Source organism: Lolium rigidum, chromosome 4, assembly GCF_022539505.1.
Source record: "Lolium rigidum isolate FL_2022 chromosome 4, APGP_CSIRO_Lrig_0.1, whole genome shotgun sequence".
Lineage (NCBI taxonomy): Eukaryota > Viridiplantae > Streptophyta > Magnoliopsida > Poales > Poaceae > Lolium > Lolium rigidum.
Genome location: NC_061511.1, coordinates 225124856 through 225142078, shown reverse-complemented (window position 1 = coordinate 225142078; position 17223 = coordinate 225124856). Strand labels below are relative to the sequence as shown.

Genomic DNA, 17223 nt, shown 5'->3' with positions numbered 1-17223 from the left:
TGTACATATCGCATATACGATCAACGCTAAGAAGACATCTTCTTAGGAGATTTTTCGGATGAAGGGAGCTTTATTACACAAATATAGTATCGTGAGGATACAGTTCATAAGAGCTTATACCCGGCGTTTGCATAACTAAGATGCACACAATCACACAAATAAAAGTTACAAAGGTGAAATATAGGAATCTTAATTTTGTGGAAGCCTATATTGCTGGAGGGAGCTTTATTACACAAATTTTTAGCCCTCTGTGCAAAATTTGTGCCAGAAATATGAGCTTGCGGACATGTACAATATCAAGCCTGTGCCACCTCAAGTGGTTTTAGATAGGATCAAGAGTGAGACCAGTTTGGAGAATAGTGTTGGTCTTTCGGCTCAGATCAACCTGCGTCTTGTAGATACCCTGCTCCTCCTAGTTGTTGTTGCAACAAAAATCTAAACCTAGTTTATCGATGGTGCATCTCTGATCATTGCCCATCCCTTATTAATATGTTAGCAAAATATCTAAAAAAAAAAAACCAGATTACAAGTTTATAGACGTTTGAGGGACGCGGGCTGAAGATAATCTTGTAAGCTGAAGTTATAGACTAGGCTCTTCACTCTGAACCCAACACACCCTTTGGTTACCCGTTACCGAAGTGCTGTGTCTCCGGTGTTCTGTCGTGGTCGTCAATCTACAGTTGTTCTGGTCACATGAACTTATAATATCGTGCCATGTTCAGTTCTTTTGTACGGACATAATAATATGTTTCCTGCTGCACACGGATTAATAAAACGTGTGACGCGTGAAGGAAAGTAAATTAAAAGAAAAAAAAAACGCCATGCTTTCCCTGGAGAAGGAATAACCCAGGGAGGTGCCAAGCACAGAAAAGGTCACGGCAGTCGGCCGGCAGAACCTGCTGCTGCCCATGCCCGATCTGATCTATTCCGCTTTGGAAAGCACCAAAAGTGGACGGACAAGCTGCTCCGTGACATGATCGCACGAGTGACACCGGTCTGATCAACCATTTGAAGTTAACCCATTAAACCCATGCTCATGGTTCTTGGTGGTGCTAGCCAGACTGCTCACTGCTAGTCTGCTAGTGTCTTGATGGATGATTCTGTTTGGCCCCTAGGTATTCTTAAGATATTAGGTTTTAGCTCATGTCTGTGACATGATGATATACGTCACGGTGGGCAAAAAAACCGATGACCGAAGACCGAAACCGAAAAGACCGAGACCGAACCCAAAAAGACCGAGACCGAAATGACCGATAAAATATTGGGTAGAAAATTTTATAGACTGAATTAAGTTTGGTCAATTCGGTCATTTTGTTCTGAGTAACCGAATAGACCGAACTGACCGAATTTTACGTAAGACTGTCCCAATCCTTAGATTTTGTGATATGCGTGAGATGTGATATTGTTGAATGTTCATAAACTTCTCTAGCGTTGTTACATTTTTGTTTAGATTGTTGAACATTTATTCGTGCCAATTGATAATAATATATGCAATGAAAAAAACATCCAAAATACATCTAAAATGTTGCCAACCTTTTACTAAATAATGTCTAAGTTTTGCGTTGACAACATCGGCCACACTGTTCGGTCATGACCGAACCCGAACCCGAATTATTGGGTACCCGAATTTGTCGGGTAGTAAAAGTAACAAGTATATTTCGGTCTTCATTTTTTTCTGACCGAATTTGAAATAGACCGAAATACAAAAACCAAATTTTCGGTCATGACCGAATGCCCACCCCTAGATATACGTATGCGTAGACGCTAAGCACACTCCGGACCACTGGTAAGCTTGGCGCCCAATGCTATGCCAACAAAATTATTATTTTGCATTATGCAATTTTCCTTTTTTGTGTTTTTTTTTTTGGAAATCATGACATGAGCTATATATGTCGATTCATAAAGAAGAGAATTTACTGGTTTACTAGGGGAAAGTGGGTGAAACCATATAGAAAGGGCACAAAGTACCCCATTGGCCGCTGCCCCTGCTTTCCCGCCCTTGCGGTAAAACAACACCCCCGGTCCACGACGATCAGGAACTCTAAGGTGATACCTCCAAAAAGGTAGCGACATGCGTCACTGTCGCCCGCTCTATCAGAGTTTGGTATTCGCCGGAAGGTCTAGAGATCCTCATGGTAAGGAAGCAAAGAAGCTCCATGCCGATACAGGAGATGCTTTCATCGATGTCACCGACTAAACATGGGCGGAGCTGCATAGGCTCTCCGCGATGCACGTGCATCAGGGTTAAGAATTTTTTAGCTTCATTTATAACTTAACAAGGTCCAATGCATCAGGGTAGAGTGAGAAAGGTGCATCTTGGAAGCCACCAATCGAGCTCACAAGGCTATGAACTTGAAAAGGCTTATGCTATGTCTTGAAGATGCATCAGGGAAGCTTTCCCTCTAGCTCTGCCCCTGCGACTAAAGTGAGGTGAAAGGCTTTTGCCTTGATCTCTGACGTATCCTTGCCACGCAGCTCACCACCTGCACTATTTGTGTGTTGACCACGAAGCAATTGTGTCTCCCTCGATGAGCATAGGTACCACCATATCAGGACGGTCCCTTAGGGTTTAGGCTTCTCCACCGCCAGGCGATCGGAGGATCCCCATCCTCTTTTGGGGCAGGGTCCCCTGCTACGCGGCAAGAGTTGACCCCCCCCCCCCCAGGACGTGGGGAAGAGGCATGGGCATGCGACGAGGAAGCTAGGGTTTTCCCCGATTCGTCGCAGGCGACATGGGGACCAATGGTCCCTCTTCTTTAGGATTTGCCCATGCAATGACACTTTCTGCTATGTTTTCTATCTAGGGAATTCTTTGCCACCGTGGTAAGGGCTGACCCGCCCCGAGAACGTGAGGAAGGGGCATGGGCCTACGACGAGGAAGCTAGGGTTTCTTCCGATTCGTCGCGGGCGACAAGGGGACCAATTGTCCCTCTTCTTTAGGACTTGCCAATGCAATGCCACTTGATTCTATGTTTTCTTTCTAGGAAATTGCTTTCTTCGCCACCATACTTTTGTTTTGTTTTCCCAAGCACAAGCTATACTTGTTCATGAAAATCTTTTGTCGTTCGAAAGCATGTAAAAAAGAAAGTAGAAAAGGCAAGGCGGTGTACTCGGGCGCTGGACCCGGAGAGAGACCATGTCAACCCGGTGACAACGATATTCCCCACAGAATCCAGTTTCCGCCCGCCGCCGCGCCGCTGATAGCGAGAGTCCTTCCCCATTAAAACCCTCCCGCCCCTCCCCAAACCACGCTCAAATTCCCCGGAGCCACCACCACCGACACCCACCAAGGCGGCGGCACCACCACTAAGCGCAGGCGGCCGGCCATGGAGGAGAGAGCGCCGCTGCTGTCCCATCGAGCGGAGCGGGGCCGAAAGGCGGCCAAGTGGCGGTGGAGCGGGTCGGCGGCGGCGGAGGAGGCCCGGAAGGTGGCGCACGTCGCGCTGCCGATGGCCGCGGTGAGCGTGGCGCAGTATGCCGTGCAGGTCGCCTCCAACATGATGGTCGGCCACCTCCCCGGGGTGCTGCCGCTCTCCGCCTCCGCCATCGCCACCTCCCTCGCATCCGTCTCAGGCTTCAGCCTCCTCGTACGTCGCCTCTCACACCTGAACCGCCTAAATCGATATATGCTTGCAGCATTGTTCTATTGGTATATGCGTTTCCTGGTTAGATTCCTTTGCCGGCCACACTGGAAGCGTTTTCAGTATCCCGATTGTAGAATTTGAGAACAAAAATCGATTGGAGTCTGTAGATTTAGTTTTGTCAGTGTTGCGATGCTCAGTTCAGTTATTCTGTGAGCCCAGGCGTCATGGGCAGGTGGTCAATCTCGAGAGAATTTTAATGTAGACTAGTGTCTTTCATGACAACTTGAACACTACCACCTTTCTGTAAAGTGTAAACTTTTCTCTTTTTTTGAGGGGAGTGTAAGTATGCTGACCTCACTAGCGAAAACAAAATTCTTTCTTTTTTCCAGCCAAAGTACAAACCTGTGTGCCTTTTGCCGCTGAACATAGGTTGCTACTGGTGACATCAGTGCATTACCAATTTACCCCGGCAGGAATGGTGTGATGAAATTATTCAATTCTTACATAAAGTTCAGTAACTTCTTTGGTGAAACAAGTGTGTTGGAGAAGATTGAAGTTTTAGCATTAATAAGTATCTCAAGCATGTTGTTATAAAAATGATTAAAGGGGGCCGGGAGGAGTTCAGACTTTTGTCATTATTTCACCAACTTGGACATAGCTCCACCAAATGGTTAACACAGGAATGGAACTACGGTCAAACCTTCAAACATAACTTTGTTATTTGGCATGCTCAAAGTTCAAGAAAAGATTGTTATATTGATGAAGCAAGCTTGTGATGTGTGGGCTTAGGGCAATATGCAATTACTGTACATCTTTGTTTAATATCCTGAACAGCTTTAATTAAACTTTTTTCTTTGAGTTGAATGTATTTTCCACCAGTTATCTGAAACATTCTGCTTTGTAGAACAGATTGGAATGGCAAGCGGTTTAGAAACTCTATGTGGTCAAGCTTACGGGGCTGAACAGTACGGCAGATTGGGAGTGCAAACCTACAGAGCTATGGTCACACTGATAGCTGTGAGCATCCCAATCTCACTTCTATGGCTGTTCATGGGAAAACTCCTGACCCTCATAGGGCAAGACCCCGTGATCTCACATGAAGCTGGTAGATATATAGTCTGGTTGATTCCAGGGCTCTTTGCATACGCAGTCAACCAGCCCCTAACAAAATTTCTGCAGTCTCAGAGTCTAATAATTCCTATGCTTTGGTCCTCCATTGCGACATTGCTCTTGCACATTCCCCTTTGTTGGTTATTGGTGTTCAAGACCAGCCTGGGTTATTTTGGAGCGGCTTTGGCAATAAGCGTATCGTATTGGTTGAACGTAATCATGCTTGTTGCATACATCGGATTCTCAAATTCCTGCAAGGAGACATTCTCACCTCCTACGAAGGACGCCTTCAGTGGAGTCGGTCTGTTCATGCGCCTAGCCCTGCCATCTGCACTAATGTTATGGTAATCCCAGTAGTGTGATTCAGAATGTTGGTGTGTCATGTTTCTTTTCCTCAGGCTAATGACTTTTCTTGTGCATCGTCCAGTTTTGAATGGTGGTCATTTGAGGTCATTATTCTTCTGTCGGGGCTTCTACCCAATCCAGGGCTGCAAACTTCAGTTCTTTCGACATGGTAAGAATTTCTCATGTTAGGTAATATGCTCTTATGGTAATATCTTCATTATGTTTACACCCATTTTTCTGTGCAGCATGACAACGATCACATTGATGTATACTATAGCATATGGGATTGGTGCTGCTGCAAGGTAAGTAGAAGCTTAACATACTTCGACATGGTACAGTTTTTGGGGACGAAATTATTATTTGATAACTCCATTTTGTATAATGTTCAATGGGCAGCACTCGAGTATCAAATGAATTAGGTGCCGGGAATCCTGATGGTGCTCGATTGGCTGTCCGTGTTGTGATGTTCATTGCTGTGACTGAGGCAGTTCTCATCACTGGGGCTCTGTTAGCATCCCAGCACATCTTGGGTTACGCATTTAGCAGTGATAAGGAGGTGGTTGACTATGTCAATGCAATGGTTCCATTTATCTGCATTTCGGTCGCTGCTGATAGTCTACAAGGAGTTCTCTCAGGTTACAATTTTCTATCTTCTAATTGATCTGTCAATTTTACTGTCCCTTCGAAAGAGTGAACAGATAGGGAGCTTCCAGTTATACCTGTGATGATTTAAACATTTGATTAAGCCGTATACTATACTTGATTCAGCCACGACACCTATATCTTCAGTCCTTCACCTGTAGTTTGATTTCCGTAAGTCAATGTGCGATGCAGTGAGCTTTTATCCAGTTTGGTAATAAGCCCTGGTAGGTAGCAAGTGATGTTATTATTTGCAAGTCATGCTGATTTCGCAAAGACATTATCAGGTAAGGTGTCACTTATTAATTACTTTGCATTTCACTATACTAATGCTATTTTGTGTTGTGGAAGCCGACATTGTTACTTGGGGAGTTACCTGTTTGTTCAATCAAACATGTGCTCTTATGTGAACATGGATGCCGGTGTTTACATCCACACACATCTGGCTGGGATGTAACCTTAAGTGGGCGCCACCTCACTAAGTATGCAATTGCACCCTTCTTCTAGCTAGTGGAACAGTTGTTTGCTTCAGAGATCTATTTCACTATTTGTGCAAAATCCGTTTTAAAAAAACCATTTGTGCAAAACCATGTTTGTCGAGAGCACTGGACAGGCCAAAAATAATGAACTGTATTCGCCCAAATATGCTCTTACTTGACACTTCCAACATTATTTAATTTAGACACCGGCAAGATCCTCATGTATAATGACATTACTAAACTCTCATCACAGGAGAATATGTTTTCCCTGTTTTAACCAGAGGTTCAGGGCCATATGCATTGATGTCTAAAACTATATTGTATCATTCAGGTATCGCTCGAGGATGTGGGTGGCAGCACCTGGGCGCCTATGTTAACCTTGGTTCATTCTATCTCTTTGGAATTCCAATATCTCTCCTTCTTGGGTTTGTTCTTAAGTTGGGAGGGAAAGGACTTTGGATGGGCATTTCATGTGGTTCCATAATGCAATTCTTACTCCTCGCCTTCATAACATTCTTCAGCAACTGGCAAAAGATGGTTCGTTCTTTTACCTACTTTGCACTTCACTGAAGTTTGTTGTGTGCGAAAGAGAAAACCCGATTTATATGCTACTAAGCTGCTGTTTGTTTTTGCAGTCTGACAAAGCGAGGGAGAGAGCTTTCGGGGAAAGCCTGGCGGAGAAAGGGACTGTTGCAGTCTAATTCTTCTGATCCGCTGACATCAACTTGAAGCGAACAACAAATTGATCTTCTGGCATTGTAGAGAAGTCTACAATCTAAGGCTAATTATGTTCTCAGTTGTGAGACCTGTGAATGTATAGAGACGAGTTTGCTCATACTTGTACTGTTGCAGTTCTTTTTGAAGCCAGGAGAACGATATCAGAAAATTAATATCCCAAAAAGAAAATATAACAATGGCGTAGCTTCAGTAGTCATCCTGCCAAAAAAAAGAAGAAAATCCTGTGCCAATTACAGTAAAAAAATATACTCCCTCCTTCCATAAAAAGATATCTTAGATTTATCTAAATCTAAATGTATATATGCACTAAATTGTGTCTATATACATCCAAATTTAGACAAATCAAAGACATCATTTTATGGATAGAGGGAGTACTAGGGAGTACTATGTTACAGTAAAAAAAACTCTGTGCCAACTTGAAGAATAAATAAAAACGAGAATTGGACATAGATTGTAACATTTTATACTAATTTCTTTAAATACGTGTATATGCTGCAGGTGTTTTTTAGTTTCAGGTTGAGGTAAAGATTATGTTAGATAATTATAGGTAGAACCAAGAGTAACCAAATGCAAGGACAAGAATTTGTATTTTTTGAAGTTGTGCTTGAGTTTCAGGGCAATGAAAAATGGTCAATGAACCTGTGTGTTGCTTACTCTACTACCACATTCTTAAAGAGCTACCACATTTCCGACAGAAGTGTGGCAAACCATAATTCGTAACTTCATATTGCGAAGGAATCCTTTGCCACGGCTAACAGGAAATGAATATATGACAAGTACATCTAAGTAAATATCTGTGGCAAGGAACAAAATGCATGCAATCGGAAGAGTAGTTTGACGCTCGAAAAAAAGCAGACAAGCTGCAGTGATAAATTAACTAAAAGTTACACACTTCAGCTCCGCCTTTTTATATCATTTTCAAGAAATAATTTATTGCACATTTCGTGTTAGAGACAGAAAATTCATCAACAAAATAGGGGAAGAGGCATCATCGGCATCGATGGAGCGCATCCAGCATTTTGACGACCTTTGAGCCTTACAAGTTTCCAGTTAACACGGGCAGTCCCAAGCTGCTGGCAACCATCAACCATGGTAAACATATGGTCAAGACATTCAACAGTACCTGCACACAGCAAAGATCATATTCAGATTTGCATACTCATTCCACAATTACATGAATACAAAACACAAGAATTCAATTCCACTCAAGGTAGACTGACATTTGTTATTACTCAGAGAAAGCAGAGCAGAGAATTTGCACAAGTCTTAAATTGGTAACTAAATTTACTGACAAATGGACAATTGTAAGTTCACAAACACATCATAGCGATTATTACAAGAGGGCTAGGATCATTTATTTTTCCAAACCTAGAGAGATGACTAAGATCATGGTGATACATTGCACTCAAATATAACATCCTAAGCATAACAAAATGTGATCGATGCATACATAAACCACAGAGGTGACCTGGCATCAATTTCTTTGCTAGGGCGACCATTTTTAATTTTCAGGTGTATTTGTAAAATTACTTGAATACAACACACAAGAAACCAATATTGAGTTGGATTGAGTGGAGAAGATCAGAGTATTGCACATCATAGCGATTATTACAAGAGGGCTAGGATCATTTATTTTTCCAAACCTAGAGAGATGACTAAGATCATGGTGATACATTGCACTCAAATATAACATCCTAAGCATAACAAAATGTGATCGATGCATACATAAACCAGAAATCCGATTCCAATTACGTTTACATTGATTTTTTTTCTAGCCAGACATGGTCGAACTTGAAAGTAGAGGCTTAAGTTAAGTAGCATTTCTTCAGTGTAACTAATGGCGGCCACAGAATTGTGTTGAAGATCCGCCACTGGCTAGGATCATGGTGACACAATGTATAATCAAACATCACATCATATTAAAATGTACTTGATGCATTGCTGTATACTACCACATCGGCAGCACATCATCAATTTCTGGACAATTTCACTACAACAACCATCCATGTACCCACTCAAGCTATTCCGAGCTACAATTCTGCAGGATCTCACCTTGGAATGCAGGCGCCGATCAGTCCATGACAACCTTGGCGCCAATGGCCTTCATCCGCTCGACGATCGCCTGGGCTTCCTCCTTGGACAATCCTCCCTTGATCACCGCGGGCGCCTTCTCCACGAGCTCCTTGGCCTCCTTGAGCCCAAGGTCGGTGAACGTCCGGATCTCCTTGATCACCTTGATCTTGCTGGCCGCGTCGAAGCCCTCCAGCCGCAGCTCGAACACCGTCTTCTCGGCCGCCGCGGCCGGCTTGTCTCCGGCCGTGCCGGCGGCCGCCCCACCTCCGCCGCCGCCGAGGCCCGCGGCGGAGTTGAGGATGGCGATGGGTGGCGCGGAGGGGATGTCGAGGCGGCGGAGGAGGAGGGAGGAGAGCTCGGCGGCCTCGGCGAGGGTGAGGGACGAGACGTCGTCGACGAGGCGCCAGACGCGGTCGGAGGGCGGCGGGCGGGACGGCGGGGCGGTGGAGTCGAAGGTGGCGGGGTCGTAGTCGGTGGGGAGCTTGCGCACGTCTATGAGCTCCTCGGCGGCGGCGGTGGAGAAGGCCGCCGGGAGGCGGCCGTGGTGGCGGAGCAGGAAGCGGTGGCCGGAGCGGAGCAGGGAGGAGGCCATGGCGGAGAAGGAGGTTAGGGTTCTGGGGCCAGTGGGAAGAGTGATGCTGTTTGGGAATTGGATTTTGGAAGAAACTATGGCCTGCCACTTTGGATCTGAACTTTTGGCCCATATAGTTAACCCAGCCCGTTATTGTTCATGAGGTTGTACTGGCCATTACCAGTGCTGCATAATTTCCCTTAAAAAAATTAGTAGTGCACAATTTTCTTGAAGTTAAAAACACTATCCCTCCGTTTTAAATTAGACGTATCTTTTTTCCAAGTGAACAAACCAACACACTAAAACGGGTCTAGATATATGTGTATCTAAATCAAATCTGATTAAAACCGTGTTAACTAATTTGGAAGGGAGGGAATACTAGAATAATCCACTTAAAAACCTAAAACACTTTGTATGATTAAAAAAGGTACAAACTTAACACGAAATTAAGTATAAAACATCTTGAAACAAAGCAAGTGAAATGTATTAAAATGCATTCAAAACACCACTCTCAAGTTGCACGGAAATTCATTTTGGCTCGTAGGTGTGAGTTGCACAAAAATTCACTTTGGCTCGTAGGTGTGTATGCTCCTTTTTCTGAAAAAAAATCACATTTTTAAATTTTAAAAGAAATTAAAAAATATTTGTGCGTACATCCCGACATTCTTTGCGCTCACAAATTTTTTTTGCGAAAAATGGAACTTTTTTTTTGCCATGTGTGGGAAAGACAAAAAATATCTAGTTAAAGCCTTATTTAATCAATGACTTTATCTATTTTACGCAGGCCACGATAGATTTTTTCCCACATAGGTTGTGGAGATGTATGTCTGAAATTTTGTTTTAGATTTTTTGATATTTTCGAAATGTGTTAAAATATATTTTAAATAAAAGGAGCGTATAGACCTGGGAGCCACAACGCTACTCCCCGGATTGTATACAAATACAAAGTATAAATTTCGTAGTAATCACTGAAAGCTGAATTGTGCCTACATTGTGAGTCAGTCAACAGCATAGATGCAGGAAATGAGCAACAAATCATCAGGTAAACTACTTAATCGGCAAATGAATCTACGTCTGTGGTCTTGCACCGTTTCTGACTTTCAGGTTTACACCATGATAAGTGGTACACTAGCCATCAAATTGGCGTTTGCAGTTCACCAAACTAGACAGTACAATTACTAACAGCAAAAAGGAACAAACAGCAGGCGCTGTAGTTCCATCATGTTAGGGAAACTCTTGCTTATGTCTTGCCAGCGTTTTCTGGCGTTGTAGTTCCATCATCGGAAATCTCGGCTCGCCTTCGTTGTTCGTCACTGTTCTCCCCACTTGGCATCAGATTGTAGCTCACTCCAACACGTGTCTCCACGTGTCAACGAGCAAGGTCTGCCAACAAACCGTCTGGGGTTACAGCACCTGTCAAACCCCAGTCACTCACTAGTGTGACTCCTCCCACCCTCATCGGAGGTAGCAGCCTCTTCTCGTTGATATCAAGGAGAATAGATAAAACGTCATCGGAGAAGACAAGATCGTCTCTCTTCTTCTCCTTCCTAGCTCGGTTCAGCTGCATGTACGCACTCTGCCTGCAATGCACTACATCCATTGATTTGAGGTGCGGCAACTGACGAAGCTCCATCCATGTCTGCAATGGCGGCTGAAGGTGAGAGCATGGGTGAGAAGGGGAGGTGTGTGAGGTGCAGGGAATGGCAGGAGCACTACTACTGGGAGCACATGGATGTCAGCAACATCAAGTTCTTCAAGATCATGACAGCAGACTATCAGCAGCGCATTGTAAGTAGTTAAGTGCTCCATGTTTGAGTCCTTGTGGCCTTGGTCCTGTGGATCTCTGAATTTTTTTTATTAGGTTGGGGTTAGATTACAGATTCTAGAATGTGTAGTTTAATAAGTATGGTTGCTTATAAGAATCGAGTGCACTTTTAGACACATTTTCCTTCTCTTCCTTTAATCAATGGGTTGGTTGTTGCACTAGTTACATTATTGTGTAACTGTGTTCATCTTTTTTTTTTTTGCGAATTAACTGTGTTCATCTTATATCAGAGCATCCCGGAGAACATCGCCAACAAGTTCACCGAGCAGATCGCAAAGGGAGCCTTCACCCTCAAGGCACCCAGCGGCGATACATGGTGCGTCGATGTGGGGAAGATCGCCGGCGAGTTGTTTTTCATGTCAGGATGGGAGGAATTTGCCAAGGCCCAGGGACTGCAGGAGAATGACCTCCTGTTCTTCAAATGCAGTGACAGTGGTTCCTTTGATGTGCTCATCTTCGACTCGAGCGGCTCCGAGAAAGTGCCATGTTTCTTCACCGACAAAGAGCGTGCCAAAATGCTCAAACAGTTTGACGACATTGTGGCTCAGGAAGCTGAAGTACACGGTCTTTTGAGCGATGCTGGCAATGCTATCATGCGGCTGTCCCAGCCGGTTGGGTCTCCACACACGACCTCTACTTCAGAGAAACCAGGTAACTAAAACCAATATAACTTTGCAGCGTGTCCTCATAACTTGAGCTATTGTGGCATTGATTGATGTTGAAACCACATAATCCAGTGAACATAATGGGCATCTTCCACAGGTGAAGAGAATGAATCTCCAAACAACAGGGACCCTCAAGTTAAGTGTGGGGTGACCGAGGAAGAAGAGCAAAGTGATGATGAGCAAAATGACAGCTCTGACTACTACTACTACTCAAGGTTTGCAAGTTACCTAACTGTGGACGAACGGGAGCAGATATTCGGCTTGGCATCGATTCAACAAGGAAACCCGGTTTATGTGGTTGTCCTGCAGAAATCTCATGTTCGTCGTTCGAACAACATCCTGGTCAGTTCAATTGGCTGTCATAGGATGAGTACATCCATATAACTTTTTCATCTGTTAGCTTGGAGCTTTCTTTACCCATAAATAAATCTTACAAGTACCTAAACATGCTGTTTCTTTCATACTAGACTGTGATTTGTAGCCATTGTTCTGAATCAGTTAATGCTCTGGCTGCAGGTCATCCCCAGCAAGTTTGCAACTGATCATCTCGCGAGGAAGTCACATGACATACTGCTTCTGAAGCCAAACAGAAAAGAGCAGTGGTATGTCAAGTACTACTACCACGCAAAAGTCACCCGAGGCATCAACGGCGTGCGCTGGGCCAAGTTTGTCCGTGACAACAGGCTGCGGGAGGGCGACATCTGCATCTTCGAGCTGATGAAAGGCATAAGGAAGGTGACGATGACAGTTCATGTCACTCGGAAGGTCGATGATGGCCGGTTTGTTCTGCTGGCCTAGGTTCGTGCTGCGGCTCAAGTCCCATGTAACGTGCAGGCGTTTCTCTGCAGTGTGTATATAGACGGGTTAGTAAGGACTGAACTAGTGTAGAAGTAGCATCAGGTGCAGCGCATCTGGAGGATGCAAATGCACTGCTTTGTAACCTGGAGCTAACTTCTTAAGGGCAGATCTTTGTGAAAGTCCACACCTTGAGCAACTTTGCCACAACAAATTGATTGAAACTGAAAAGACAAGGTAACGACATTTGCTACTCATGGAGTGGAGAGATCTTTGAGACCTCTAAAACATAGAAATCGAAAAAAATGCACCACGAAAGTCCTCTTAGCAGACAGTACTAACATATTTCACACAAACTTGATGCTAAAATCCATGACACAGACCATGGCATATAAAAGGAAGATAATTTTCAGTCTAGTCTGTAAACTGAACAATGTGTTCATTGCAAGTCATTCAAAATGGATCCAGGAAACGAGCAATGTAATAACTCAGAACTGTTCGGGGAGAGAGGGTTGCACATTTTCTCACTTGCAGGTTTACACCGTGATAACTGATTACTGATACACTAGCCATCAAGTTGGCATATACATTGTTGCAGTTCATCAAACTGGACAGTAATAATAACTAACAACAAAAATGGATAAACCGGAGACTTCATTGTTCCATCAGGTTAGGGAAAAACTTGCATAAGCTTTGTTCTTCTGAGTTTAGCTCCTTCCATCAGAAGATGTGATATTGCTGTGTTCTTCTGACTTCAGCTCCTTCCATCAGAAGATGTGGACAATATCATACGCAAATCTGGTAAGTGTCAAGGATGAACTCGAGAAAATATATCGAGACTTTAGCAGTTAAAAGAGGATGGTGGAACACAGGTACAAATCTAGTAACCGTCCAACTTATAAGGGCATAATAACATATTAACCAACTTATAAGGGCATAATAACATATTAAAAGAACTGGAAATATCGATAAACCAAGGATACGTCCAGAACAACACAAAGGACTGCAAATGAAAAATCACAATGTTAGAACATCATGAAATAAAGCAAGGCTCATTGTAATGAGCATATCTTCAAAGAATAAACTTGAAAACAAGAACATAAAGAATGCATATGGCAATTAAGTATAACCAACTGTTGTGTTTGGATAATTTACGCCGTCTATCAAAAAACATAACTGACCATCATGAATAACATATATACCTCAGTAGATAATTTATCCTCCCAAGTTTCAATAGTGTATGTGGTCCTACTAGATCATCTAAAGCTAGAGATAGTCTTTAACAGGTAGTAGCAAACTAGAGTTGTATATATTCCTAAGTCCTAAAATCAAGATTTTTTTACAGTAGTGCCAAATAAGAACTCATTTGGATCCAGCTCAATGTTCAATAGCTTCCTAGATGAGAATACAACTAAGATGGCATTATTGATGAGAAAGCCACATCAATTTTAAACAGCAGTGTCTGTATAAGACATATTTTAACAGTATATATAATAGCATCTAATGGTCAAAATGTTTAGGAGGCTACACTGATAAACCACATAATACATCGGTATGGCAATTATTCTTACCATAAGGCCACCAAAAACTCCTTCGACTAAAATCCTGCTCCAGCTATCGAAGTATGTGTGGACTGAAAACTTTGACTTTGCCAAGAGCCCCAGCGAGGCTACCATCATTATCAGAAAGTAGAAGATGAAACCGGTCAGACCTGTGAATCCCCATATACCGGCAACAACTCCACCAGTGATAGACAAGAACGTCCGGCTGCATCACAGATAAATATCATGTTTAGGACAAACCATATTGGGTTAAAGAGAAGAAAAAAAACAGTGAAATATCTACGATATTTGCCTGTAGCCGAGAAACAATCAGTGTTTGGAGCTTGTTTACCGCAGTATTACGTATGTCCACTACCAACAGAACACATTAGAATACTTCCTGGAGTGCAATTACATTATCTAAACAGTTGTCCATACGAGTCTCAAACATAGAGAATCAATGATAACATCAATTATGGAACGGAGGAGTATGCATGTACATTACCAATCGAACACATCAAAACTAGTTACCAGAGTGTAATCACATTATCTAAACAGCTGTACATATGGATGTCAAGTCTATATACCCCCTTACACTCGAAAACTAGATACGCCTCGTGAATCTAAGAGGTGTGCGGTGTGCCCCAAGTTAGTATCACTTAAGCAGTTCAACTTAGTTATTCATCAATCATCTAAAGCCTCAACCTAGCAGGAAAATTTAAGCAAATCCTTTTAACTCAGTTTAGCAGATCCACTGGGCAGCTACCAAGAGTTCAGATAAACAGTGCAAGATTGCTTCATAGAGTTCCCCCAGGTCCAGATTGCCAGGTACAGTATATCTCAAGTCTCAACCTAGCAGGGAAATTTAAGGAAATCGTTTAAACTGGTTTAGCGGATCCACCAGGCAGCTACCAGCAGTTCGAATAAACTGTGTTAAGATAGTTTCAGAGAGAGTCATAATTCCAAGAGAAACCACCAATTCCACACCTGTTGTCCCCTTGCTCAAACAAAATTCCGCTCCCGTGTTCCTTTCCTACCAATACTTACAGCGAATCCCCCCAAGTCCAGATTACCAAGTACAGTATATCTCAAGTCTCAACCTAGCAGAAAATTTACACAAATCCTTTTAACTCAGTTTAGCGATCCACCGGGCAGCTACCAAGAGTTCAGATAAACAGTGTAAGATTGTTTCATAGAGTTCCCCCAAGCCCAGATTGCCAGGTACAGTATATCTCAAGTCTCAACCTAGCAGGGAATTTAGCGGATCCACCAGGGAGCTACCAGCAGTTCGAATAAATTGAGTAAGATTGTTTCATAGCGCATCATAATTCCAAGAGAAACCACTAATTCCACAGCTCGTGTCCCCTTGCTGAAACAAAATTCCGCTCCCGTGTTCCTTTCCTACCAATACTTACAGCGAACCATCTAGTGATCCGTAATTACGCTAGTGAATCCATAAGATATACACTGGGATCAACCCTGAACAAGCTAACATGAGAACCGAGGACACCTCCAGATCAGATCGACTCATCGAACCCAACGGGAAGAGGGGGTTGCGCGGGAGGGAGGGAGAGAGGGGCGCGGACCTGTAGAGGATGGACCTGACGTTGCTGGTGAGGTTCTCCGCCTGGATGATGGGGACGTCGTCGCCGGTCGCCGCCATCGCCGCCGTAAAATCTCTTTTCCTAGCGCGAGATTTGGAGGTCTGGGACGGCAGCGATCTGGGCGGCTCGACTCCACGTCCACGGAGATGTGTTGGCTGACTCGGTGGTGGACCTGGTCTAGGGTAATTTCCGTTCTTGTCCTCGGCCTTATTACTAATTGTTTTTGTAGGGGAAAAGACAGCCGTGGAGGGTGGATTCATAAACTTTTTTTTTCAACATGGCGGATTCATAAACATGACACTTGCATAGGGTTTTAAAATTGGCTTTTACCATCACTTTGGTCCAAAGACATGTTCGTCGGAGGAAATCTGTCACCGTAAATTCCAAGTTGGCGAGCTGTGCAGTCAACTCAAAAAAGAAAAACTCACACAAAAAAACGCACACACAAGCGCACATCCTTGCTCTGTAGAATTTTCTAAATAGAACCTTCTATTTCCTTAGTCGTAACTAACTAGCCCCCTCAAGAAAAGTTCCTTTTTAAGAAACACCGAGTACAAGGTAAACGCACACGCACACAACGTCTACTGTAGACCGGAAGTACGAAGCTTCAAGATTAAGAAGTAACCACAAACATGAGATGGTGCAGCGGCAATGAAAAAAATAGCACGCTAACATAAATAGCGTGGGCTTCAGAAAAACGCTATAGACGCTATAGCGTGCTATTTTTCAAAATAGCGCTTAACAAAAAAATATGAAAATTCAGGATTTCAGCACATATATAATAATAGATATAGCACTCTGCAGCTACAAAATCTCGGATATGATATTTTGCAGCCAAACATCAACCAGAGATAGTTCACATAGTCCATAACTTGATATGACATAGTCTCAAAATCACAAACCATAGTTCATATTCACATTGTCCCGAACTAGAAGGACTGAAGGAGGGGAAAGGAGGCACGGGGTGAAGGCGTGAAGGTGAAGCTAGGCGTGGCCGCTTACCACCGATTGACAGAGGAGAAGGGGCGGAGCTGCGCCGTCACGTCGTCGCTCGCCGGGCAGAGCATGTGACAAGGAGTTGGGGAGTGCGCGATCTGAGTTTCTTAGTCTAGGGTTGCATGGATTAGGAATTTAGGATACGCAAGTGGGTCAAAATATGGAATGAGCTACTAAAAAACTACTCGCAAAATAGCGTGCTATGCGGAATAGCGAATAGCGCCAAATAGCGTGAAATAGCGCGTCTTTAGCGCGTGT

General features: G+C 43.6%; 4 protein-coding genes across 4 annotated transcripts; 2 read left to right on the top strand and 2 right to left on the bottom strand.

The window, feature by feature from the left end:
* Window positions 1-3413: 3413 nt before the first annotated feature.
* Window positions 3414-6909, top strand: LOC124649631 (protein DETOXIFICATION 12-like). The gene is made up of 7 exons (XM_047189228.1): window positions 3414-3587; window positions 4494-5038; window positions 5122-5208; window positions 5285-5341; window positions 5436-5674; window positions 6489-6694; window positions 6793-6909. The coding sequence occupies exons 1-7, from the start codon at window positions 3450-3452 to the stop codon at window positions 6856-6858; spliced, it is 1338 nt and encodes a 445-aa protein (XP_047045184.1). The 5' UTR covers window positions 3414-3449; the 3' UTR covers window positions 6859-6909.
* An 819-nt stretch (window positions 6910-7728) lies between these two features.
* On the bottom strand, window positions 7729-9560 carry LOC124649630 (50S ribosomal protein L7/L12-like). The gene is made up of 2 exons (XM_047189227.1): window positions 8948-9560; window positions 7729-8018 (listed from the first exon to the last, which is right to left on the bottom strand). Exon 1 carries the CDS (start codon window positions 9558-9560, stop codon window positions 8967-8969), a length of 594 nt encoding a protein of 197 aa, XP_047045183.1. The 3' UTR covers window positions 7729-8018; window positions 8948-8966.
* A 1623-nt stretch (window positions 9561-11183) lies between these two features.
* On the top strand, window positions 11184-12827 carry LOC124648325 (B3 domain-containing protein LOC_Os12g40090-like). Its single transcript, XM_047188111.1, has 4 exons — window positions 11184-11327; window positions 11595-12015; window positions 12127-12371; window positions 12546-12827. The coding sequence occupies exons 1-4, from the start codon at window positions 11184-11186 to the stop codon at window positions 12825-12827; spliced, it is 1092 nt and encodes a 363-aa protein (XP_047044067.1).
* A 456-nt stretch (window positions 12828-13283) lies between these two features.
* Window positions 13284-16099, bottom strand: LOC124649629 (ER membrane protein complex subunit 6). The gene is made up of 3 exons (XM_047189226.1): window positions 15952-16099; window positions 13808-14591; window positions 13284-13622 (listed from the first exon to the last, which is right to left on the bottom strand). The coding sequence occupies exons 1-2, from the start codon at window positions 16026-16028 to the stop codon at window positions 14303-14305; spliced, it is 366 nt and encodes a 121-aa protein (XP_047045182.1). The 5' UTR covers window positions 16029-16099; the 3' UTR covers window positions 13284-13622; window positions 13808-14302.
* Window positions 16100-17223: the final 1124 nt, after the last annotated feature.